The sequence below is a fragment of the Sardina pilchardus genome, chromosome 21 (assembly GCF_963854185.1).
Source record: "Sardina pilchardus chromosome 21, fSarPil1.1, whole genome shotgun sequence".
In the NCBI taxonomy this organism is placed as follows: Eukaryota; Metazoa; Chordata; class Actinopteri; order Clupeiformes; family Clupeidae; genus Sardina; species Sardina pilchardus.
The window spans coordinates 12,492,863-12,519,824 of NC_085014.1; the positions used below are offsets into that span (position 1 = coordinate 12,492,863).

Consider the following 26,962-nt stretch of genomic DNA (forward strand, 5'->3'; position numbering starts at 1 on the left):
CGAGGGAGTGCTGTTGCACTGGTGTGTATGGCTGGGTAAATCATAATAATTTTGGTCAATCGATACCATTCGAGGAAACAAGTTTTTGACAAGTTATTCCACCAGAATTAGAAAATAAATTATAGATTTTTGTGATGTATCACCCTTTGTGTCAATTAGGCTATATCTAGGGACATCTAGGCTAATTGATATCCCTGGAAAAAAAGAATATTATTCAGCCTATATAGGCTACATTAAATCAAGCAATTTTTGTAGGCTATTGCAAGTTTTCTGAAATGTAATGTTGGCCTACAGGCTATACGTACGTAGATTAGCCATTATCTACTGAAATATGCAATATAGCCTACATTCTAGTATAGGCCAGGGATACAGAAAACTTAACACTGGATAAAGTCACGTTAAAAAATCTTGGGTTTTATATATATATATTGGACATATAGTTAAATGTTACTGCAGTGGGTATCTTGAATAGATCAAAATACTGCCAACAGCCATCAGCCATAATGGAAAAAACAGCATACATGCAACAGTGAACCAGAAATATCCACTTAAATTCTCACAATCACAAACACTAAAGTTTTCAGTATATGCCGGAGATGACTAAAGTTGTTCTAGAAAGTAAATAAAAGTTCTGGAACACATATGGGCTTTCAGGAAATGTATTGCGACATTCTCAAATATATATATAGGCTACTGCATTTCAGGAATTCCAGGAATAACATTTCACTCGGATATAGGCCTATGTCACCAAAATAAAACAATGAGAAAAACTATTTAACTTGACTTCTATCGACTTCTATCCAGTGTTAAGTTGTAGGCTACTTGAAATGTATGGCCTACCATTCTTTGCATATTTCAGTAGATAATGGCTCATGTAGGCTACACATAGGCTGTAGCCTACATATCATTTCAGAAAACTTGCAATAAAAAAAAATGATGGACTTAATGTGCATAATCAGCTGTGCAAGTTTTTAGCCTATCCACCTGTTCCTATATGGTAGGCTATCCCTGCATTGTATAACTTATGTTACATAAACTAGGGTGATGAAACACAAAAAGCTATCAACCATAATGCTACTAATACTTAATTAAAGTGGTGTAGGGGCGCCTGCAGGAATTAATGCTATGGTACGCACACCAGCAAATTTGTGACTTTTTTCTCTAAATATTGCTAGGCAATATTGCTTGTTTTCAGGAAATCCTACGGCCACGCCAAGTCCCGCCCTGTGCGTGTAGGCATATGATAAGCGCACAGGAAATACATGTTTACATTTAACGGGAGTCTGAGATGGTTTAAACCACTACTGCAGCTGATGAGTTTGGGTTTGTTACTCTTTGGCAAATGAAATAGTTACGTGTTGCTTTTCCAGTGATAATGCATTTGTTTTCTATTAACGTCCTTTTACTTATGGGTAAGTAGTTGATGTTGAAAGGAGAGCTTGCAACATGTGTTTTGTTATTCTTTGTTGGTGCTCTCTGTTTGTGATTTCGAGTTGTCAATTGACCGCTTTATTTTTTGTGTTTTCAGGGCATGTGACCACGACTGCAGGACAAAGTGAGTCACTTGTAAATGGTTTAGGATAAGGCATTGCAATAGGAGGAGGTTATATTCAATTTATTGGGCTATAAAATATCTAATATATCTTATATATAAATATATAATATATCATTTATCAAAATAGGCTGCAGGAATTAAGAACAGCCCTACAAAGTTGAGCTAGGTAGCCTGTATAGGCTACCTCCACTCGAGATAACAAAACATTTTCGACAGGTTATTAATAAATGGATTGTTTTTGGATGGTTCAACCCTCCACACCGAACGGTGTCCGTGGGCTTTTGTACCTCAGATGGCACTGCATCAAAACCAGACCAGTTTCCAGGCCTGTCATTGTATGGGCTCGGGAAAACCTCTGATAATCACTGTCTATGTGCACAGTTTGATATTCAATTCAAAAACTGCAGCCAAAGTTGTATTGATGCATGATACAGCACCATCTTATCTGGGCTTGAGCTTGTTTAAAACAGACTCAGGTAACAAGGATGAAGGTCCTGTGGTTAGGCCGATCAAAATTTGCCCTTTTTTTTTTTTTTTTTTTAATTATGGTCTCATCTAAGCTAAAGAGGAGAGGGCCTTTCCAAGCATTCAATCCAACTTGTTTTGGCACTCAGCTCAAAAGCCAACATCTATAACTGGAGGTGCATTAATGCCTACCCAGATAGCAATTTCCTTTGGGCCGGATCCGCATGAAAGCCTTTAGATCCGTATGTAGCGGACCTACGGTATCTGACTGTGGGCCAGATGTAGCCCACACCTAATAAGCGGACTCGTGTTGCAGATCCGTACAACACAGAATAAGCGGACCCCTATCACACCCAATAAGCGGACCCGTATCGAAGATCCGTAGAACACAGAATAAGCGGACCCCTACCACACCCAATAAGCAGACCCGTATTGCAGATCCGTACCACACACAATAAGCAGACCCGTACCACACACAATAAGCGAACCCGTATTGCTGATCCGTACTACACACAACAAGCAGACCCGTACTACACACACAAGCGGACCCGTATTGCAGATCCGTACCACACACATGAAGCGGACCCGTATTCATGGGTTTCATCAGGTCCCTTTGCACAGGTGTATCAAGCACCATGCAGTCTGCATTGATAATTAAGGTGCTTGATTGTATACACCTGTGGAAAGGGACCTGATGAAACCCATGAATAGGGCTCGGGATCATGACGTGAAAACTTCACGGGCACAGCCATATTGGCAGCTTCACTCCTTAGTTTACTATGGATTACTATGGATTTACTCCCACCTATTAGTGTGTTCCTGTTACTTAGTTTTTGCCTTCTTGGTGCTGTGTAGTTGGGTGTAACCGCGCAACCCACGATCGCAAGAGGAAGAGAATCGCTAATACTATATTTCTGCTTCTTGTCTTCTGCGTCTGAATGAATGGATATTACGTTCGGTACGCTACCAACATGGTGGCTATATTCCTAGAATGCAAGGCGTGTGCCCGAGCCCTATTGCAGATCCGTACCACACACAAGAAGCAGACCCGTACCACACACAATAAGCGGACCCGTATTGCAAATCCGTAGGCCTACCACACACAATAAGCGGACCCGTATGACAGATCCATACCACACACAAAAGCGAACCTGTACGGGTTCGCTTATTGTGTGTGGTACGGATCTGCAATACGGTTCCGCCTCTTAGAATAGAATATATACTTTTTTGTGTGTGGTACGGCCTCTTAGAATAGAATATATACTTTTTTGTGTGTGGTGCTTTGTATGTGGTACGGGTTCGCTTATTGTGTGTGGTACGGATCTGCAATACGGTTCTGCCTCTTAGAATAGAATATATACTTTTTTTGTGTGTGGTACGGCCTCTTAGAATAGAATATATACTTGTGTGTGTGGTACTTTGTGTGTGGTACGGGTCCGCTTATTGTGTGGTACGGATCTGCAATGCTGTTCCGCCTCTTATGTGTGGTAGCCTACGGGTCCGCTTCTTTTGTGTGGTAGGCTACGGATCTGCAATACAGGTCCCATATTAGGCTACATATGACTTTAGGCAGACATTCACAACATCCCCAACTGGTCACCACTAGAAAAAAAACTTTGCAGAAGAATTAAGGATAGGCTACTGCCTATCACAATTTTTAACCTAAACATTCTCTGATAACTTTAATTATATTTTGTGTAGGCCTACTTTGTTGAGGTTTGCTTCCCAGCATGCATTGCAAATATTAGTTTTGAATTTTGAAACAATAATGGGACTTAGCTTAGGCTAACCTACTCCACTGATGTTTTGAACAATAACATTACTAGATATGACCATTGACTTAGTAATTTATTAGGGGGAAAATACACCGTGGTCGTGAAAGCATCAGACCTAACCGAGTATAAATATCCAGCTAACTATCACGCTCTCTAATCAGCTGGACGTGTTCGTCATTCAACAAGCCACATAAGCAGGTAAGTCAAATTAGTGTCATGTACACAAACAATGCATGTAATTGCTAATCATTGCTGTAGGCTAATGTCTGCTTAAAAAAATGACAGGTGTTTCACGTTCATTAATAATCACCGCACGCCATGAAATTCGTGACAGAACTACCTGGGTACCCAGGGGGCAAAGGGGGTTTTACAGACATGGGCTGCTGTAAAAGGTTGTCATGCAAAAATAAAATCTAGGATGTCCCAGGATCACAACCTGAGTGGCCAACCCGGTCAATAAGCTGCTGTTTGTGTGTTATCACCCTTTTTATGCCCCATTATAAGTCTATGGATGAATAAATTATGGGGTGAATAGGGTAAAAATTTTAACAAATAGATATCCCTACAAAAATTCCTCAGATGATTATTTACATTAAGGCAATACTTTTTTGTATTGCAAGTTTTTTAAAAAATATCATGTACAAGTATGTAAATGAGGCATCATACACTTAAATGTACGCAATAGCCAAATTATCAATGTTTGGCCTGTACCTTATGGGTAAATACAGTAAGAAACAGCCTAGGCTGAGCCTAACCTATATATTTTCTAGGATCTTACACCCTGTAGATATGATTTAATATGTGCTATGACGAGTCTCACCTTCTTCCACAACATTGGACAATGCATCTCTCTATAGTATTTGCATTGTATTGTAATGCATTGATTCTCAATGAACACCCATGTAGCTTTAGGTTAGTGTAACCCAAAATTGTCCCATGTTGACATTAATTTTTATATTCAGCATAGCCAGATCTTTCACAAAAAGTTTGTTGGGTTGATAGAGGTGCACTTTAAGCCCCCCAAGTCCAAGGCTATAAATGTATGCACATTTTGCATATTTCATTAGATAATGGTTAATCTACATGAATGTATGAAGTATTTCAGAAAACTTGCAATACAAAAAAAGTATTATCTTACAGTGAGTAATCATCTGAGGAATTTTTGTGGGAATATCTATTTGTTAAAATTTTTACCCTATTCACCCCATAATATATTCGTCCATAGACTTATAATGGGGCATAAAGAGGGTGATAAAACACAAACAGCAGCTTATTGACCGGGTTGGCCACCCAGGTTGTGATCCTAGGACACCCTAGATGTTATTTTTGTATGACAACCTTTTACAGCAGCCCATGTCTGATTTCCCTAAAATAGGGGGTTTTGCCCCCTGGGTAGGGGGAGGGGAAAGCTAAACGGCACAAAAATAAGTTGGGTGAAAGTCGAGATAATTAGATTATTCCTCTTTTTACGTCGCGGTGAGAAATACGTTCTTTAAAATGCTCTGAATCATCGCCGGGACGTTATCTTGTTTGTTGGGAGCAATCTTAGCCCTTATTAGCACCAGATCAGTAAAACGGATCCAACACAATTTTGGACCGATGTGCGTTTGGACGCTGAATCAGGTCCACTATTCAGATCCGTGCCGGATGTCGTGGTAGGTGTGTTTTGCTATCTGGGACGGACCTGGACGAGTGCAAGTTCATATCTGCCGCAGATCCGTCAAAAGGATCCAAAACAATTTTGGACCGATGTGCGTTTGGACGCCGGATCAGGTCCATTATGCAGATCCGTGCCGAATGTTGTGGTAGATGTGGCCCAGTTCCGTCCCAGTGTAGTTTTGCTATCTGGGTATACAGCATGGTCATCTTGAATCTGGCAAGGCACAATCAATTCTGAATTATACAGGTTTTGAGCATATGCTGCCATCCATGCAGGCAATGTCTTTTCCAGAGAAGACCTTGAATATTTCAGGACACCAATGCCAAAATGAATTCTGGACATTTCTGTGTATTTCCCCAGAGGAAGAGTCTAGGTGCTACAATGGCCTGTCTGCAGTGAACACGAGTGAAGATCCACACAACTCCAATAGATTGAATGGTGTAATCAGCACAACTGATGTAACATTTCGGGCCACATTGCCCTTCATCAGACATGAAATAATAAACAAAACACGCAGCATTATCATATATGCATACCTATTAGAGGGAGCACCATTCCATACCCCTGTCCCAACTTTTGAAACATGTTGCTGGCATCAAATTCAAAATTAACATATATTTTCTATAAAATAGTCAAATTTGACATTTTCAAAAATGTAAATGTTGTTTAACCTATATCCCTTTCGAGACTCGAGATTTCACATTCTGTTTTTCTTTCTTTCTTTCTTTCTTTCTTTTTATTCATTCAACACAACGTCCCACCTTTTTCTGATTTGGGGTTGTAATTCCGTTAGACCCGTTCAAGTTATTTAGGCTATATCTTGAATGCTCATTATCAGCCGCTCTGGATAAAAATGTGAGGCAGACTAATATGCAAATGTCAATCCAAGGCATAGACTGTAAAAGCTTCTCTCTCTCTCTTTCTGCCTCTCTTGTTTTCTCCGATAGGGTTGTATCGCACCGAAGGCGAAGGTGTATGCCCTGGCCGCTCTTTCCACATTACACAATTGTTCCCTGAGGAGTATTTGTTTTTTAAATCAAGTATTCCTGGAAGCTCTGAAAAGCGGGTGGGAAACAGAACTCATGTAAGTAGACATTGCAAGCATGTGAACAACTAACACTGTTGTATTCTTAGTGTTATTCCTTAGTAGATCTAATAGACTCGAAAGGCTCTCTAAATGAAATGTTTGCACTTTTTAGATATTTTGTTGTTTTTTGATGGAGTGATTCAGTGCAATATGCGCAACTTGTCAGTATACAGTAGGGACACAGAGGGAAACTTTAAGTGGGACTTATCCAAAGAAATTCAGATTCATAATTTGAGTTTCCTATGATACCTTGATAGCATGTGCTGAAACAAAAAGAAACGAACAAAAAAAAAGCATAAAAACACGGGCGCTTTTCCGGGCGCTCATGGCACCTCCGCGAGACACAGCAGGCGCACAACACGCAAGGGGCTCTGGGCGCCAAAGGAGCACCCATCACGCTTACTGCAAATACGAGACATAAACATAAAAACATAAACATAAAAACATGAACATAAACATAAAAACATAAACATAAACAAAGGCACACCTCACTGCAAAAAACGCATCCTCTCTGATCGCCCCCTAACTTCCATTTCCATTATAAATAATTTGCCAGTGTATTACAGTATTTCTCTATTTACTTTCTGATTTTATTTGATTTTATCTTATTTATTACTGTGTTTAGTTTTGGGTATTGTATGTTTTGCTGTTTTGTTATGTATCTTGTCGTTATACACCTGTCTGCTGGCTGCACAAATAATTGTCCCTTGGGGACAGTAAAGTTACCTTGATTTGACCTACAAGGCCATGAGGACCCCAGCTTTGAGTCCTGCGCAGGTCATTTCTGATAACAAAAACAGTCTCAAGAGCTTTAGAGAAATGCATACATTATAGACTTAAAGCAAAGTCTTATAGGTCTTTAAAAAAGTGTTAGGGTGCTTTCACACCAACAGCAGTTGGTGCGCACCAAACGATCCATTCGAACCGAAAGCTCTTAGTTTGGTTCGTTTTCGTTGGTGTGAAAGCATCAGTCGCACTCGGGTCCGCACTAAATAAGCAGACCGCTTGACTCCACACCAAATGCCAGACTCTGGTGCGGTCCCTCTGAGAACGCGAACTGGGGTCCAAACCATTAGGTCAAAATAGTGAGTCGAAATTAGGGCTTATTTCTACCGGTAGATAAACATTGATGAAACGTCAATTGAGCCAATTTTTATTTGTTTGCTGGTGTGAAAGCGGACATCACTGGAGTCTATGCTACATAATAACAATTTCATTGCCTGATGCGGACCAAATAATCAAACTAGTGGTGTGAAAGCGCCCTTATTTCCTTTAATGTCATGTTTCCATATCATTATACAGTAACCCGATATGAAATTATTTATTCATTCATGAATTAATTGCAGAAAATTTGCCGTCGCCCTTTTCATCTCACATACCCCCTAGAAGCAGCTCCATACCACCGGTGGTACACGTACCACAGTTTGGGAATCCATGCTCTATATCAGACTTATGTCATGCTTTTTTGCAAAAGACACATATTTAGTTTGTTTATTATGCCACTTCTCGACCAGAGGACGACCCCGAAATCAGATCTTGTTAAGGATGCCTTTAAAGTGCATGTTACTATTCTTTTTATTCCTTCAGATCTTTCTCCCTTCGTATGGTTTCAAAGATTACTACATATTCATTCCTGAGGTAATGAAACAACATGAGGGACTCTACACTCGGAGTTTTGCATACTTGCCCCAGATGTCATTTCCAGTGGTCAAACTCATGCTCAAGGGTGAGAAGATACTTTCCTAGCTTCTTTCCATTGACGTTGAGCTGTCCTCTACTACCATCACTGATTTATTGATGTCAAACACAAATTTGGCCATTTCTTTGAGAATTTCAAAAACTTGGAGACAGCTACATGTAGGGTTTGGGCTTAATAGTCTGTCCTTTACCTGATAACCTGTTTTACTCTCCCACAGACTGCGCCGTCCGTAGAGAAGTACCTTATGGCGAGAAGTTTAGTCTGGAGGTGCCAAAGGAGGCGTCCATATTGGAGTTCACCACCTCAAAGTCGACTGACCGCAGGGTCCTGTGGAGTCGTATCAACACAGATAACAAGCGCGGAGCCAGGGGCACGGTGACACGTGATCGCTGGGAGGCCGTCAAGATCACCAAAGCCGATGAAGGCCGCTACACTTTGCTGAAGGAGAACGGAGCTGAGGTCTCCAGCACTAATCTCAATGTTACAGGTACACCATAAAACACCTAACAAGTCCTCCTTTTGAGCACACTTACCAGTATGCTGATACACATTTGAAATCTTCTGGGAAAGTCTCATGACTTTGAAGGTGCAGTGAAAGCAGTTTTAAATGAGCTGAATTGCATAATGTTTTAAAAATTGGTGCAAGCTTAACAGTATCTTTCCACATCAGAACTCAACAAAGAGTACGATTTGACCAATGAGGACATCGAGAGAATGAAGTTCCCAGTTCCATTTGCCGAGGCAGTGCTTACATTTATTGATTCCTCCAAGAATAAGCATGTGCTCTTTCAGAATGCCATGATGACTGATAAGGCATTCCTAATCTTTGGATCTCGGTTAAACCTGCATGCAGAATATGGTGAACTGGTCCTTACTATAAAGGACCTGAAATCAAGTGGCAAGGGGCAATATGAGGTCCGCGACAAGAACAAGGGTCTTGCTGTTGTTCTGTATGTGTATGATGATAGTAGCGGTAAGTTGTCTTTTGTTGTATCTTCTTGATAAATGTGAGACTTCAGTGAACCTCAGTGCATAGCTTGTCCTACTTGCATTGTGAGCATCTCTAGCCCCCTCTTCCAAAATATTCGATCCATCCGGTCCCCCTGGGACATTTTAACATTTATCCTTGTTTCTCTCTCTCTCTCTCTCTCTCCCTTTCTCAATTCCTCCATTCAGAATCTTCAAATAAAAATCCAAAAGGTGCCCAGGTAAACAAAACCCAGGTGGTCAAAATTGTTTCCATTCTTTGTTCAGTGATGTGGCTGTTGTTCTCCCTCTACTGCTTGTGGAAGAGGCTTCCCCCTGCTGCTTCACCAGCCCCCGTGCAGCCCATCCATGTCCATGTAAGTATACAGTAGTTGTTGCTGCTTTGAAGAGATGGTCTGGCCCCGCCCACCCAGATCTACTTTCAGGGAGATCTAGTCTGGAACACCATAACCGTTTCCCTCAGACAAGAAAAATGTCAGGCCTATATCTGAGACGAGAAGGGAAGACGAAATCAAAATCTATTGTGATAGAACAGAAACAGCCATACCTGCAAACATCAAATGCAATTGGAAAAATGCAGAAATGTATTTACAGCAAAGGTGGACAAACATTGTTTCCTGATTGTTGATGCTTTTTTGTGTCAGTTTGTAAAGTTTAGGCAAAAGCAGGAAGTAACGTGAGGAAATTCAAAGTTAGTGTCCATCGCGATGCAAGTGTTGGAAACGAATCCCAGTCATGAGTCACCAGACTTTATTCACTGGGTAAAGCTGTAGGGGAAGCTCTGCAGAGAAATATGCAAGCATAAAACGAGCGAAAACGAAAAGCGAAACCAAAACCGTAAATGAAATCGCCAATGCATAGTTTCTCTTTAACTAAGATGAGTTGATACGTTTCAATGCTAAGAGGGTAGAGGTAAGAGGGATAACTATATTGTGTGGCGGAATAACACTTGGGAGCACTTACACTCGGCGCAGTAATATCCTCACTCCAAAGTGAAACAGTGCAAGAGTGAGGATATTACTGCGCCAAACAATATAGTTATCCCTCTTACCTGCTTAGAAATGCCTGCTTGGTTGTGTAACTACTCGTGTAACTGTATTTTAATAGGGAAAACATGGAGGTATTTGGTCGCTTCTAACTTCATCTCTATTTGGATCCTAATGAATGAACTGGGCTAGCTAAGTGCTATCAAAGTTGCGCCGCGCACCAGAGCCAGTGAGTGCACGCATTGAAATGTGAGAGATATGTATCAACTCGTCTTAGTTAAGGGAATAACGTAGTTTAAAATGAAAAAAATGGTGTGTTCCTTTAATGGGTGACCATTGAATAAACATGCAATGAATGCATGGTCAACAAAAACGCATACTTTTAATGGGTGACCATTACATTCTGTCTGTTCATATGTCTCTCTAACTGTCTGTCTGTCTATCCAGCTCACCTTCAGAAGCCTTTCTCATCTTTCTACTCGTTTTTGTTGCAGAATCCTTTTGCTATGCCTACACCAGGGTACTCCCCACCACATCAGCCTATGGTGAGAGACTAGCCCCTCACTCCCAAATCAAATCAGCCTCTTTCCGTGTCACAATTCCACAAACCTGAATATTCTTTCTCTTGGATGTTTGAAGCATAGTCAGTTTGACATGCTTGTTGGCCCTTACTCATTGCATCCAGGAGCAACATGTCCATGTTGTTTTATGCACATTCATTACTTTACTTTAAGCGGAGACAGTTGATAAAGCTTAACTGAAGTATCTTTGCCTTAAGCTATCAGCATGGATGTACAGTTGACACCCATCATAAAGAGCAGTAACAAATTGTCCGTGGAAAAAATGATGACAGTGACTACAGTGAACACCAGTGAGCCGGCGTTTTTCTTCATTCAGGGCCTGTGCCCACCAATCGCGTTTTCGGTGCTGAGGGGTATTTTGAATACATAGCGCTTAACGCCCTCGGCACTGACTGTTTTTTTCTGCAGTGCTGAAATCTGTTCAACTTTTAGAACATTGCTGGGCTTATCAATGTCTTGCTAGCCAATTAAAATTAAGGAAGGTGCGGGAGTGGGACTCACACTCAACAATGTTGTTAATGGCAGAGGAAAACCAAGTCTTGGTTATGGTTATGGCTATTTGACAGACGCCTTTGTCCAAAGCGACATATACTGTATATAAAAACAACAATGATTGATCATTAACTCACTACAGGGATAGTCAGCACCTATGAATTCAGCCATGATCAAGCTCTACTTCTCCATTTCCACATTCTTCCTTCATTCTTCACACTAGACTCTTTTCTCATCCCTCAACCCTCTTTTGCCTTTCCTTTCTTCACAGAAGAATCATCTTCTTTCCATTTGTTTACCAATCTGTTTCTGGGTCTGTGTGTAGGGATACACTGATCTGACTTCAGATGTCCAATATTAATATTGCCCTCACCTTATATAACATAAGCATTGTTTTACTATTTACTATGAATTTAACAGAATTGAATTCTACACTAAAAAAAATGGCATTGTTATTACAGCCTTACTCCGAGGTGGCAGGCAGCTACTCTGAGCCGTACTATCCATACACTCCTGCTGCTCCTTGGGTATGTAATACATATTCCTTGCATGTGCATACAGTGGCTCAAAACCAATGGTTGTTGATTTTTATTATTATTACTACTATTTTAGCATAACATATAGGCAATGAAAATGCTTGGGTGTCTGTTTGCGGTGTGCTGTCGTACTGTCATTGTCACATACATCAAGATAGTTGTATGTGATTGTGTATATTTTGTTACTTATATATTTATATATATATATATATATTTTTTGATGGCATGTATATTTTCCATCTTACAACGTTTGGGCAGACTACGAATAACACTTTTCACCATAAGAATGTCCAAACACTGCTTGCTAATGCTTCTTTTCACATGAATTAAACAGAAATGTTGTACCACCTGGTTTTTGGTGAAAATACATGTGTTCTCTAACAGGCTTCAGTCGGAGGAGGAGGACGAGGAGCAGCAGGAGGGGCTGGAGGAGCAGGAGGAGCTGTAGCAGATACCAATCCTAATGCTCCTAGTCCACCACTGTACCCAGCTGGGGCCCAGTACCAGGGGTGGGGTGGGGGTCTGGGTGATGTTCTCACCAGTTCAGCTCTTAGCATGGACACCAGCACTGGCACCGGTGTCTACAACTCAGACAAGCTCAACTTTTGACCATCTGATTTCAGAAAAGATCTTTTTGTTTTTGTTTTTGTTTACATTTGCTCATTTAACAGATGCTTTTGCCTGAAGTCACTGCTTAGCGTAATTACTGTGATCACTAAAGCTCTTCCAGTAAGGACAGTGCAGTAAGATCTGTGGAACCTGCTGCTATTGTGAATGTAATTAGTGTCTACACAGACCCAGTTTGGTGTTGCACTAGTGAATCAGCATTCAGAAAAGCGGCAGGTTCAAACACTGGCTCCCCAGGAAACAAACAAGCTCACCGAGAGCCTTTCATGCTGCTAGTTCATTACTCTGATAGACTCTGTGGACCATATGGTTGAGAAGTTTTCATTAGTCATCGAATGGAAGTATGAAGTATTAAGTCCACATAAACAATGCAGGACACATAAACTAAATAGAGCATGTTTTTCTGGTGAGTTTTCTTACAGACACGTTTTAAGAATATGTATATAGCCTAGTCTATATATAGCCTCTTGTACTTGAATACGATGTAGAATTTGCACTAGCAATGTAGGCCTACTTGTAATTAAACTCTCTTGCACTGTTATACCATTGCACCTTTCTGCATTTTCCACAATGCTCCTTTTATATAAGCTATTATTGTAATAGTACACCGACCCTCCTCCACTATTGATATATTCCTTTGTATGTGTTGTTGTATCTATGTGCCTGTGTACCTATGTATGTGTCTGTATGTTTGATGTGTATAAGCTACTGGACACCTTCATTTCTGTCTGGATCAATAAAATATCTATCTATCTTAAGCCTTCCTTACACTGACAAGATTTGGGAAAGATTCTTGAAAGATTGTAGTCTTTTAACTAATGCCCCTCATTCAGACTTTACTCAAAAGACTACAGTCTTTCAAGAATCTTTCCCAAATCTTGTCAGTGTAAGGTAGGCTTTAGGTAGATTAAGGCTATGCATATCTTTCAGAAAATACAGGCTGTTGCACAAAGTGACTCGGGAGGGCGCTGTTGCACTGGTGTGTATAATAATTTTGGTCAATCGGTACCATTCGAGGGAATAAGTCTCTTTTTTGACAAGTTATTACACCAGAATTAGAAAATAAGTGATAAGTACATAAGCATTTATGTCAATTAGGCTATATCTAGGGACATATGATGTCCCTGAAAAAAAGAATACACAGTTGATAGCCTATAGGCTACATTAAAGCAAGCAATTCTTTGAAGGCTATTGCAATTTTTCTGAAATGTAATGTTGGCCTACAGTATATGTAAGTAGATTAGCCATTATCTACTGAAATGCAATATAGACTGCATTCTAGTAGGCCTAGGCTACAGAAAACTTAACACTGGAATTTTACTGCAGTGGGTATCTTGAATAGATCAAAATACTGCCAACAGATGAAAAGAAAAATGATGGGAAAAAGAACAGCATTTTCACAACAGTGAACCAGACATATCCACTTAAATTCTCACAAAGCTACTCACAAACACTAAGGTTTTCAGTATGCTGGAGATTAAAAGTTGTTCTGGAGAGTAACATATGGACTTTCAGGAAATGTAGGCCTATTTAGACATTCTCAAATATAGGCTAGCCTACATTTCAGGAAAAACATTTCACTCGAAAATAGGCCTGTGTCACCAAAATAAAACAATGAGATTTTTTTAAACTTGACTCTATCCAGTGTTACTGTAAGTTGTAGGCTACTTGAAATGTATAGCCTAGCCTACCATTCATTGCATATTTCAGTAGATAATGACACATGTATACATAGGCTGTAGCCTACATAACATTTCAGAAAACTTGCAATAGGCCTACAAAAAATGATTGACTTAATGTGCATAATCAGCTGTGCAAGTTTTGTGGGGACAGCCTATCTAATTTTTAGCCTATCCACCTGTTCGTCTGGTAGGCTATCTCTGCATAGTATAACGTAGCCTACATAAAGGGTGATACAACATAAAAAGCTATCAACATACGGTCCATACAATGTTAACACTTATTTAAAGTGGTGTAGCTACCTTGCCAAAAATCTCCTCTCTGTCTACCGACCAACCCTCTCCCTGACTCAAGGACTAATGAAAAGCGTGCGTTTACATAGGCTACAATCCAATAACAAGGGCTCATAATATCAAACTACTGTCAAAGTAAAAGTAGAGCTTCTACTTAGAGCCAAATAGGCATAGGCTACCCTATTCTTCACTCATTCTTGTTCTCCCAATAGGTGGCAATCAAAACAGGATGGGCGAAAGCTCTATGTTCGTTGTAAAGCAAACCGGACATCTCATTACTGTGGATATGTGCTTGGTGAAACCTGGATGCATGCTAATTAGATCATTTTGACCACAATCTGTGAGGACTCTTATCCACGTTTTGTACCACTGGAACATGTCGTTTCTGACTTCACGCATCCAGTTACAGAAACAGCCTGTTTACAGTAAACAGGGGGAAACCATATGATGGTTTATACCACTATTGCCTTTAGCTGATTAGTTTGGATGTGTTACCCTTTGATAAATAAAATAGTTACGTGTTGCTTTTGCAGTGATGCATTTGTTTTCTATTCTCGCGCTTTTACTTATGGGTGAGTAGTAGCCTAGTTGCTGTTGAGAGGAGAGCTTGCAACATGTATTTTGTATTAGCCTATTATTCTTTGTCGCTGCTCTCTGCTTGGTTTCGAGTTGCCAATTGTTGACCACTTTGTTTTATGTCATGTTTTAATTCAGGGCATGTGACCACGACTGCAGGACTAGGTGAGTCACTTTATAAAAGGTTTAGGAAACGGCCAAGAAGGCAATGCAGGGGGAGGCTATATTCCATTGGGCTATGCGAGACATCAAAATAAGAAACAGACCCCTAAAACGTTGAGGTACCTCCACCCGAGGTGGAACAAAACACAACCACAATTTGATGTCTAGTTCATAAAATGGATTGTTGTATAAAAAATATTGTACTGCACAGTATAACAGTTTTTTCATTGTGAAAAAGGTTTCTGCTATGTGTGAAGCCTGTCTTTGGAAATGATGATCAGAAACTCACCAAATGTGAACTGTAGGCTATCCACAGGTGGGTCATTCCACCTCAATTCAACAAATGCGTTCTGCTTGACCATCTCAGATTTCCTTCAAAATTTTACCACCTAAAGAGTAACCATTTAAACTAACTTAGCCAAAATATTAGATTGGTATACCTAATACATCCAGAGAAAAACATTTTTGAACATGGTACCCCCCTTCTGGTTTTTGGCACATTGGCGCCCTCATCTAAATCTGCAGCAAAGTTCAGATGTCATTATCTCAAAAAGTGTTCAAGCTAAAGACTTCAAATTTTCTGTGAATAATGATTGCTACCTATAGGTTCCACATATTCATTTGTAGGCCGTATGTGTTGATACTGACTGTGTTTCAATCTTGTGAAATCAGAAGAAAAATTGCAGATTTTTTTCAAACTCCCACATTGGGTGCACCATTACACAATTTATAAACAAAATGTTTGGCAAATGGTTATGTCTCTCTACAGAAGTGTTTAAGCTGTCTTTGAAAAAGTAATTAAGAGGTGTCTATATTGCTTTTTTGTTGGAAGTATTGTAACACAAAACTGAAAAATAATCAATTTGGATGATATTGTATCTCCCCATTACAGAGGTATGACAAGCTATACCAATGAATTGAACACCTCTCCAGAAAGAGTATGAAATAGGCTTTCAGACTGTGAAATTTCAAGATGGTATTATGGCTGCAGTTATTTACATTTTATTTTTTAAATATTGGTCTATTACAACAATTAGCGTTGTTTTTTTGTGCTATTATTTCATGATTTCACAATCCTTGTCTTATTCCTAAGGATCACATGTTTATGTCTTATTATGTTAAACATTTATTTTTTCATTTACTTGCTGGGTGATGAACTAGTAAAATATTTCCTGTATGTCCTAAATAAATTGCTGCTGCCACTATTTAATGCCACTAGATGTCACTATTTAGTGATATCAGCAATGTGCTGTTATAGTAGACCAATATTTCAAAAATAACATTTCAATAACCATAGCCATAATACCATCTTGAAATTTCACAGTCTGAAAGCCCATTCCATACTCTTTCTGGAGATGTGTTCAATTCATTGGTATAGCTTGTCATACCTCTGTAATGGGGAGATACAATATCATCCAAATTGATTATTTTTCAGTTTTGTGTTACAATACTTCCAACAAAAAAACAATATAGACACCTCTTAATTACTTTTTCAAAAACAGCTTAAACACTTCTGTAGAGAGACATAACCATTTGCCAATCATTTTGTTTATAAATTGTGTAATGGGGCACCCAATGTGGGGATGTGAAAAAATCAGCAATTTCTCTTCTGATTTCACAAGATTGAAACACAGTCAGTGTCAACACATACGGCCTACGAATGAATATGTGGAATCTATACGTAGCAATCATTATTCACAGAAAATTTGAAGTCTTTAGCTTGAACACTTTTTGAGATAATGACATCTGAACTTTGCTGCAGATTTAGATGAGGGCGCCAATGTGCCAAAAATCAGAAGGGGGGTACCATGTTCAAAAATGTTTTTCTCTGGATGTATTAGGTATACCAATCTAATATTTTGGCTAAGTTAGTTTAAATGGTTACTCCTTAGATGGTAAAATTTTGAAGCAAATCTGAGATGGTCAAGCAGAAATTTTCTCTAAAATCCGTTGAATTGAGGTGGAATGACCCAGGTAGTTGAATCATACAATGAAATGATAGATTAAACATCCTTAGGAGTAGGCTATGTAGCAAATACATACCCTTCAACATGGAATGGAAGTGGAAATTGAAGAGGTAATAAAAACAATATGACATAGGCTAACCTATTTGGAATGATGGATCAGGAAGGGGCCATCCCCCTGTTCCCTCAAAGTTACATGGAATTGTCCTGGTTAATACTGAAACATTCAGCGTTCCTTTCACTGGAACTAAGGGGCCAAGTCCAGCTTGGGATGGCCTCTTCCTGTTCCAACATGACGGTGCACCAGTGCACAAAGCAAGGTCCATAAAGACATAGATGATAGAGTTTGGCGTGGATGAACTTGACTGTCCTGCAGAGTCCTGACCTCAACCCAATAGAACAGTTTTTGGATAAATTAGAGCAGAGACTGAAAGCCAGTCTCCTCGTCCAACATCAGTGTGTGACCTCACAAATGCTGTTATAGCAGCAGAGGGTAGACTGACGTCATATTGAACCCTAAGATTGGGAAGTCACTTCTCATATGCGAGTCAAGGAAGGTGATACTACTGGCAATATAGTGTTTTCTACACAAGTAGTGCTTATTTCTGCACTAACATGTCCTAGTCACACTTGATGGTTCCCATGCCCGTCACTTTGGATAAAAGTGTCACTACATGAACTATATGGTACAATTTCATATTGCAGGAGCCAATATGTATACAAATACATTTTTGATCTTGATGCATGTTTGACTTGTAAATTACATTCAATGGTGATTTTGATGTCTTTATTTGTTAAAACTCCAAACATATACATGGTTATGTAGACATACAGTTCAAATTTGGTGAGTTTCTTGTCATTATTTCTAGAGATACATGTGGCAAAGCAAATAACAGTATCCAGATGTTTCACAATTTCCGGCATTTTGGTTGATTGAAATTAGCCTGGAAACCATAACTCTTTGACTTCGCAGAGAGTCTGGCCTAGATCCATTGTCAAACGTGTAACTTATTTCCTCATTGTCTGAAGTTTGAAATCATTGGAGTTCAGTGCTAACGTTTGGTATTTACGCATGTTAACCACGGGGGACAAAACAATATCAATAGGCTTGAAACTTAATTGTCATCACTCTCAGCAACGCCCTCTGTTTGCTGGTTGGGCGGAGGTGCTCTTGCCGGAGTAAATGAAGGTGGATGAAGATATTCCAGACGGAGTAGGCCTACTGTAGGGAAAACAAATTGTATGTATGTGGACAGGTGGGGCCAGGCTAGATTGAAATACCATCCAAAAAAAATGGTTGTGCAATAAAATATTTGTATACAACAACCCATAACCTCAGGTAGATAGATAGATAGATAGATAGATAGATAGATAGATAGATACTTTATTGATCCCCAAGGGGAAATTCAAGGTGGAGGTATCTCAAAAACTAAGGCCTTCTTGAGCCTTTCCTGTGCTAAAATGCTACAATCACTTGTTACGTCGTAGCCAGAGCATGTAACACAGCTTTTTCTGATTTGGGATTGTAGTTCCGTTAGACCTGTTCAGGCTATTTTGGCTATAGTGCTACTCATAATTAGCCGCTCTGGATAAAAACGTGAGCTAGACTAATATGCAAATGTAAATCCAAGGCATAGACTTTAAAAGCTTCTCTCTCTCTCTCTCTCTTTCTCTCTTTTTTCAGACAATTACAGAGGTGACGAACATGTATGCCCTGGCCAGTCTTTCCGAATTACAAAAATGACATTTTCTGATGAATTGTTTTTTGAATCAAGTATACCTGGAAGCTCTGAAAAGCAGGTGGCAAACACAACCCATGTAAGTAGACATTGCAAGCGTGTGAATAAACATGACCACAACTAACACTGGTGTATTCTTAGTGTTAGTAGATCCTCTAGACTTGAATCAAATCAAGGACTCAAAAGTACTTGTCTCTTTCTAGATATTATGTTGTTTTTTGAAAAATGATTGAGCGATTGAATGCAATATGAGCAAACCTGACAACTTGTCTCTACTGCATACTGACACAGAGGGAAGTCAGGCACTTTAAGTGGGACTTATCCATAGAGATTTAGATTCATAATTTGAGCCTGTTTCTTATGACACCTTGATAGTGAGTGTTGAAGTAAAAAAAAAAAAAAGCATTTAAAGTGAATGTCTTACTGTTCTTTTTATTCCCCCAGATCTTTCTCCCTTCGTATCGGTTCAAAAATAAGTACGTATTCATTCCTGAGGTAATGAAAGAACATGAGGGAAACTACTATCGGCGTTACTCATTCTCGATTAGGCTGCCAATGCCAGTGGTCAAACTCATTCTCAAGGGTGAGAACACACTTTTCTAACTTCTTTCCATTGACGTTGAGCTGTCCTCTACTATCATCACTGATTTATTGATGTTTGTCTCAGGCCAGAAACAAAGTGAAACACAAATTTGGGCAACATTTCTTTGAAAAATCTAAACAATTGGAGACAGCTAGGGTTTGGACTTCATAGTCCGTCCTTTACCTGATACCTGTTTTACTCTGCCACAGACTGCGCCGTCCGTAGAGAAGTACCTTATGGCGAGAAGTTTAGTCTGGAGGTGCCAAAGGAGGCGTCCATATTGGAGTTCACCACCTCAAAGTCGGCTGACCGCAGGGTCCTGTGGAGTCGTATCAACACAGATAACAAGCGCGGAGCCAGGGGGACGGTGACACGTGATCGCTGGGAGGCCGTCAAGATCACCAAAGCCGATGAAGGCCGCTACACTTTCCTGAAGGAGAGCGGAGCCGAGGTCTCCAGCACTACATTTGTTGTTAAAGGTACACCATAAAACACCTAACAAGTCTTCCTTTTACCAGCACCCTTATTATGCTGATACACATTTTAAATCTTCTGGGAAAGTCTTGTGTAACATTCCTGAAGGTGCAGTGAAAGCAGTTTTAAATGAGCTGAATTGCTTAATGTTTTCAAACTTGGTGCAAGCTTAACAGTATCTTTCCACCTCAGAACTCAACAAACAGTACGATTTGACCAACGAGGACATAGAGAGAATGAAGTTCCCAGTTCCCTTTGCCGAGGCAGTGCTTACATTTATTGATTCCTCCAAGAATAAGCATGTGCTCTTCCAGAACGCCATGGTGACTGATAAGGCATTCCAAATCTTTGGATCTCGGATATACCTGCGTGAAGAATATGGTGAACTGGCTCTTACTATTAACGACCTGAAATCAAGTGACAAGGGGAAATATGAGGTCCACGACAAGAACAAGGGTCTTGCTGTTGTTCTGTATGTCTATGATAACAGTGGTAAGTTGTTTTTTGTTGTATCTTCTTGATAAATGTTATTTTGAGACTTCAGTGTACCTCAGTGCATAACAGCTTGCCCTAGCTGCATTGTGACTGTCATATAGAATTAGTACTCTCTGTCAGTCCATAATGTATGCATTAAATATACTGTTCTACTCCATCATATTTCTTGTTCAAAATAACAGGACAATGCGAGAGACAGAGGGAAAATAGAAATGAGTATCGGACAAAAGTTCGGCTCAAAACATGTTGCCGCATTGCGCTGCACAGCATTGTCGCATCACATCCAGTTAAACAATCTGAATGATTTTGATGCTAACGCTCGCTTGCATCTCATGCCGTTAGGACACACTGTTACAAATGAATGTGCCTCCATCTCTGGCCCCCTCTTTCAACGGACATTTTTCTAGGACACAAGTGGATCCATCCAGTCCTTCTGGGACATTTGAGCATTTCTCTCTCTCTCTCTCTCTCTCTCTCTCTCTCTCTCTCGCTCCCTCCCTTTCTCAATCCCTCCATTCAGGATATTCAAATAGTAACCAGGTGGCACCCAACATTGTTTCCATTATTGGTTCACTGCTGTCGATGTTGTTCTGCTGCTGCTGCTGCTTGCTGAGGAAGCCTTGCTGCAAAAAGAGCGATCCCCCTGTTGCTTCACCAGCCCCCGTGCAGCCCATCCATGTCCATGTAAGTATACAGTAGTTGTTGCTGCTTTGAAGAGATGCTCTGGCCCCGCCCACCCAGATCTACTTTCAGGGAGATCTAGTCTGGAACACCATAACCGTTTCCCTCAGACAAGAAAAATGTCAGGCCTATATCTGAGACGAGAAGGGGAAGACGAAACCAAAACCTATTGTGATAAAACAGAAACAGCAATACCTGCAAAAATCTAATGCAGTTGGAAAAATGTATTTACAGCAAATGTAGACACATACATTTTCCTGATTGTTGGTGCTGTTTTGTGTCAGTTTGTGAAGTTTAGGCGAATTAGGAAGTAACGTGAGGAATCTCTGATCAATGTGATTGCCAAGGCTAGATCAATGATTTCAAAGTTAGTGTCCATCACAATGCAAGTGTTGGAAACGAATTCCAGTCATGAGTCACCAGACTTTATTCACTTTGTGAATGAGTTTGCATTTCTCCAGGCTACTGAAAAGAGGCATCTTCTAACAAATGCTCTCTACATGCTTACAAAATGCACTTTGAAGGAATGGGGCAGACCAGAGCGGTAGATAAAACAGAGTGGCGACACTCCCATAGACCTCCATAGGAAAAAATGGCAGCGCTTTTTCCAGGCTATTTCCTCGTTATGGGGCTTTTGGAACTGTTTACAGCCAATCTCTTGGTCAATAGTCAATGAGTTAATTGATTACACCTTCCAGCATCAGAAGTACATCCCACCCTCCTGCGATTCAGCCATTCAGCACAGGTTTTTTTGGAACTTTTGATCGTGGCGGCAACATCAAAGAGTGTCGCAACTCTCTCTATCTATGGCTCTGGGGCAGACTATTTCATTTATACAGCCACTTCCAATCAATGTTATGGACATGGGTTGAATTGTGAAGAAAGTAAACATACATTGCTCTGGTAGTAAAGACAGGAAGCTTTATAAATTGAATAAAGACTCCAGCAGTCCAACATTTTACATGCAACACCACGTAATTATAATCCATGCATTTGCAGGTGAACAAGTGTAGTAGGTCCGCTCTAGTCATTCATTCATGCACGATACATTTATATAACACTTTTCTCAACACTCAAAGCACTTCACAGTGAAGGGGGAACCTCACTAACCACCACCAATGTGCCCCCCCAGTCATTCATTCATTCCACTCAGCCAAGTGGGTTGGAGTACGTGCATCACTGTTCATACATACAGTATTTCCCCCAAATAACACAGTAATACTGCCAACAAGTCGCTCGACAAATGGAAAAGACTATATTGACGTCAGGTGTTCAAGTGCCATTGTACACATATAACATTGTATCCTCTATGTGCTGATCCACAAGAGGAAAAAAACTGTCTCTCCAGTCTTTCTCACCATTCTACTGTTGTTCCTGTTGCAGGATCCTGTTCACATGTCCACACCAGCGTACTCCCCACCATATCGGCCTATGGTAAGAGACTCCGAAATCGAATCAGCCTCTTTCTGCCTTTCTCTTTATCCCCTTTCCTCCCTTCTTCTTTCCGCGTCACAATTTCACAAACCTGAATTTTGTTTCTGTTGGATGTTTAAAGTATAGTCAGTTTGACCATGTCCATGTTGTTTTAAGTGCTTTGAGTTACTTTACCTTAAGCAGAGACAGTTGATGAAGCTTAAATAAAGTATCTTGACCCCTGGCATAAGGAGTAGTAACATAAATCGTCAGTGAAAAAAATGATTGACCAGCGGGCGGGTGGTTTTCTTCATTTGCTCCTCTTACAGACTATGGAGAGTGCAGACCGTCGGCCGTGGTTGCAGCCCAATGCTTCATTAACTCCCTACGGGAACAGTCAGCCACCTGTAAGTTCAGCCGTCCGTCACCAAGCTCTACTTCTCCATTTCCAAAAATCACTCCTCATTCTGCACACTAGACTCTTTTCCTCTTACTTTTACTCATCCCTCAACCCTCTTGTCCATCAAATAATGATGTCTGTGTCTGTTCCTCATCTCTCTGTCTGCACTCTTCCTGTGCTGGGTTGTTATTTACCTCCGCCAAGGAGGTATATGTTTTCATCAGGGACCGGCCAGCGTCTGTCTGTCTGTCTGTCTGTCTGTCTGTCTGTCTGTCTGTTAGTCTGTTAGCAAGATAACTCAAAAAGTTTTTTGGATTGCCCTGAGGAAGACTCAGTAGAGTCGAAACGCGTAGGCTTATCCAAATGCAATAAAGGATTTTTTAACTTTTTTCACTATATCGGTGTGCCTCGGACTTTTTGACTGCCTTCAACACAGCACAGCGATTTTAATACAGGACAGTCGCAGTTTTTTCAAACTCAAAAAGTAATGCATGGATTTTCAGGGAAGGCAGAAGGAAGAAACGATTAAATTTTGGGAGTGATCCGTAATTCCGTCGGGATTCCGTCGGCGTTTATGTATTTAGCTTAGTGGTGTAATGGCATGGTATGGCCACGTGGTGGCGATCTGAATAGTTTAGGTTCAAATGTATGACAACCTAGAAAGAACAATGCAGACGGAGGTTGCTGCGCTCTCTGAGTGCTTTTCTAGTTTTATGTTTGCAGTGTGCAGTGTCTTTCTTTAGGGATGCACTGATTTGACTTCAGATGTCCAATATTAGTATTGCTCTCATTTGTTGTTAACATATTATTTTTGCTATTTACTACGTATAAAGTACTGGATTTTAAGTGTTTGGATTGGATTTATTTATTTTTGGAAAGGACTGTGTTTAACATTGAATTCTGCACTAAAAAAAATGTTTGGCGCCTTTGTTATTACAGCCTTACTCCGAGGTGGCAGGCAGCTACTCTGAGCCGTGCTATCCATACACTCCTGCTGCTCCTTCTTGGGTAATATATATTCCTTGTATGTACATATATACAGTGGCTCAAAACCAATGGTTGTTATGATTCTTTTATTATTATTATTTTAGTAGGACATAGGCAATGAAAATGCCTGGGTGTCTGTTTGCAGTGTTTTGTCATAATTTTGCCATTAGCTATGTCACATACATTAGTCAAGATAGCTGTATGTGATTGTGTGTATTTATTTTGCCACTCTCTATATATTTTTTTTTCACTGATAACATGTTTATCTTCCGTCTTACCAAGTTTGGGCAGACTAGGAATAATACTTTTCATGATATGAATGCCCAAAACACGGCTTGCCAGATAATCAACACACAGTGTTGCTTCTATTCACATGAATTGAACACAAATGTTGTACCACCTTGGTTTTTGGACCCGTGTGTGAAAATACCATGTGTCCTCTAACAGGCTTCAGTCGGAGGAGGAGGAGCAGGAGGAGCAGGAGGAGCAGGAGGAGCAGGAACAGGAGGAGCAGGAACAGGAGGAGGAGCAGGATCAGTATTAGGAACAGGAGGAGCAGAAGAAGCAGGAACAGGAGGAGGAGGAGGAGCAGGAGGAGCTGGAGCAGATATCAATCCTAATGCTCCTAGTGCACAACTGGACCCAGGGCCCCAGTACCAGTTCCAGGGGTGGGGTGGGGGTCTGGGTGATTTTCTTTCCAGTTCAGCTCTTAGCATGGACACCAGCACTGGCGCCAGTGCCTATAACTCAGACAAGCTCAACTTTTGAGGGGTTTCAGGAAAGACCTTTATACGTTTGTTTACATTTGCTCATTTAACAGATACTTTTGTCAGAAGTCACAGCTTAGCATAATTACAGGCACAACTTACAGTATGCTCTTTCTACAAGTCTTTCCTGTTAATGTTACCACCAACACAAGAGGTGATGAAGCGCACCCTACACGTTCTGTGCAAGAGGCTCAAATTCAGATTCAGAGCTCTGCCTGTACTCAAAATAAGGATTCGTTCCCTGACACATTTAGAGATAGCGACAGTCCCTTGCTGCCTATACTTTTTTGCCGTCTTGCCAGCACACACTCTTTGCTAGCACATTTTTCTGTATAGCTAAATTAAGCTATCGGGCAGACATAAAACACACAGGCAGCAGTTTATCAGTACTTCGCAGCATGATCTTGCCGGGTAGACATGTGTTGTGCAACTTCCTAAAACAGTCGTTTTGGGAAGTTGCATTAATATATTTATGAATTGTCAGATATGTTACACAATAGAGGATGAATAGTAACTAGTTAATATAATACTAATATTATTAATTTTAACTAATATATATTAAACCAAGTAATATTATTATTTGTTTTAACATGGCATAAAGCCTATAATACTGTGTGGGCGGGCGGTGGTTCCAAGTGGTCCACAATGGCCCAGTCACCCCCACCCATGACTACGCCATATGCTAAAATCATTGGTCCAGCCTAATCAAATCACATTCATCAAGGATTCCTAGTGTTCCTACTTCCTACCTTGCTTAATCTTTACAAATGGATAATAAGCCACATTGGCATCAGGAAATGGTGTATTTAGCTTAGCTGTTTAAATGGACACATGCTTTCGACTGGAATTATTATTTTTGTACGTTTTCATGCCTTGCTAGATCATGTAGGCCTACCACTGCCGCTTTTTTATGTGCCGCGGCTGCGTCTTGTACCCGTTGAAATGTGGACACCTACCAAGGCCTTGCCAAATTTTGCCTCACCAGGTATCGCTATTGTGCACTTCTGTTTTTCAGTTTTTTTTTTCAGTTACAGATTTATACTAAACCCTCTTTCTGTATGTAAGACATATGTATATAAATAAGTTGTTTTATTTATTTTACATTTTAAAGCCATGTATCGAATACATTTTTATTGTATCAGTGAACATGAACTAATCAACAGGTTGGCATTGGAAATATACTTGTGCTTTAAAAGTGCATTATGTAGTTTGTTTATGTAGTATCCAAATGTCTCAGGCTTTGAGGTAATCATTGAATCAGAGGATTTGTTTTTTGGTGTCTGTCATATGTACTGTATGTTATATTTGAAGAGTTGTGTTTTCTTATTGTGTGTGTGAAAATGTGGCCATGTACAGTAGAAAAGATAATATATAGGTCCAGTATGCTATATGGATTAAGCCTAGTCCTAGACTACCGTAGAAATCCCCATTGAAGTTCATCTGTAGTTCTAGACTAGGCTTAAATCATGTATAGAAAACCGGCCAATGGTATGTAATGGGGTAGATTTAGGCTACACTTGAATAGTGTAACTACAGTTATGTAGCTGTTCCCTGCCATTTACAACAATATTACCCTGTCCTGTCTGACATATGATAAACCATATACCTCTGAATTTTGCCCACAAAAAGGACCCAAAGCTGCCATCTTTGCCTTATATGGGCACAGACGGCAGCTATTGGTGCATTAGGCCGTGAGCGCCGTTGGTCAGAACCCAAAGTACCAAATGCCTTATGATGTCCAAAGCCTTCAGTCTTCTCTTCACGTGACCACATGTTGAAATAAAACTGATGTAACCCGAAGTAGTTATTGTTGTTGAATGTGCATTTCAAAGCTGCATGCGATTGATGTTCAGACTGCTAAGGTAGTGGATGGTGTGTACGGATCATAGGTACGGATAGGAGGTAGTCTGGCCACTTGCATTCCTAGCTGACATAGCTGAGCGTTTTTCACACAGTAAGGCGGAGCTCGGACACCAGAAGTTCCAGGCTTGTGTGTCATTTGTCATACTATTCATTCACAAAAGTAATGTTTTTAAATGGACTGATTAGGGAGTTGATGTCAGAAAGCTAACTCAAGCTATATAGTCTGAAAAAGAAAGCCTGGGGAGTATAAGTGGTAAATTATGATCATAGCTATGTACAGTAATACAATAATATGAATTAATCAAGTACAGTGGCAAATATATATATATAAAAATACAAAACAATATTTGTATACCATGTAGTGTATTTATATGTTATAACCCTAACAAAATCAAACACATTGATTTTTCTATTTATCATTGTGTTGTCTATGGT

The 26,962-nt window shown here is 40.1% G+C and overlaps 2 protein-coding genes across 4 annotated transcripts; both read left to right on the forward strand.

Moving 5' to 3' along the window:
* Positions 1-1,275: 1,275 nt before the first annotated feature.
* On the forward strand, positions 1,276-12,991 carry LOC134068476 (uncharacterized). 3 transcript variants are annotated; one of them, XM_062524117.1, is made up of 10 exons: positions 1,276-1,412; positions 1,529-1,555; positions 6,403-6,539; positions 8,130-8,268; positions 8,459-8,728; positions 8,912-9,214; positions 9,418-9,584; positions 10,709-10,759; positions 11,749-11,814; positions 12,208-12,991. In XM_062524117.1, the coding sequence occupies exons 1-10, from the start codon at positions 1,376-1,378 to the stop codon at positions 12,430-12,432; spliced, it is 1,422 nt and encodes a 473-aa protein (XP_062380101.1). In that variant the 5' UTR covers positions 1,276-1,375; the 3' UTR covers positions 12,433-12,991. The 3 variants fall into 3 exon arrangements, with proteins under 3 accessions (XP_062380101.1, XP_062380103.1, XP_062380102.1); XM_062524119.1 differs by having other exon boundaries at positions 9,496-9,584; XM_062524118.1 differs by lacking the exon at positions 10,709-10,759.
* Positions 12,992-14,576: 1,585 nt separating this feature from the next.
* On the forward strand, positions 14,577-26,464 carry LOC134068475 (uncharacterized). Its single transcript, XM_062524116.1, has 11 exons — positions 14,577-14,995; positions 15,138-15,164; positions 18,810-18,943; positions 19,309-19,447; positions 19,657-19,926; positions 20,114-20,413; positions 20,937-21,100; positions 22,481-22,531; positions 22,840-22,917; positions 23,850-23,918; positions 24,345-26,464. The coding sequence occupies exons 1-11, from the start codon at positions 14,959-14,961 to the stop codon at positions 24,663-24,665; spliced, it is 1,590 nt and encodes a 529-aa protein (XP_062380100.1). The 5' UTR covers positions 14,577-14,958; the 3' UTR covers positions 24,666-26,464.
* Positions 26,465-26,962: the final 498 nt, after the last annotated feature.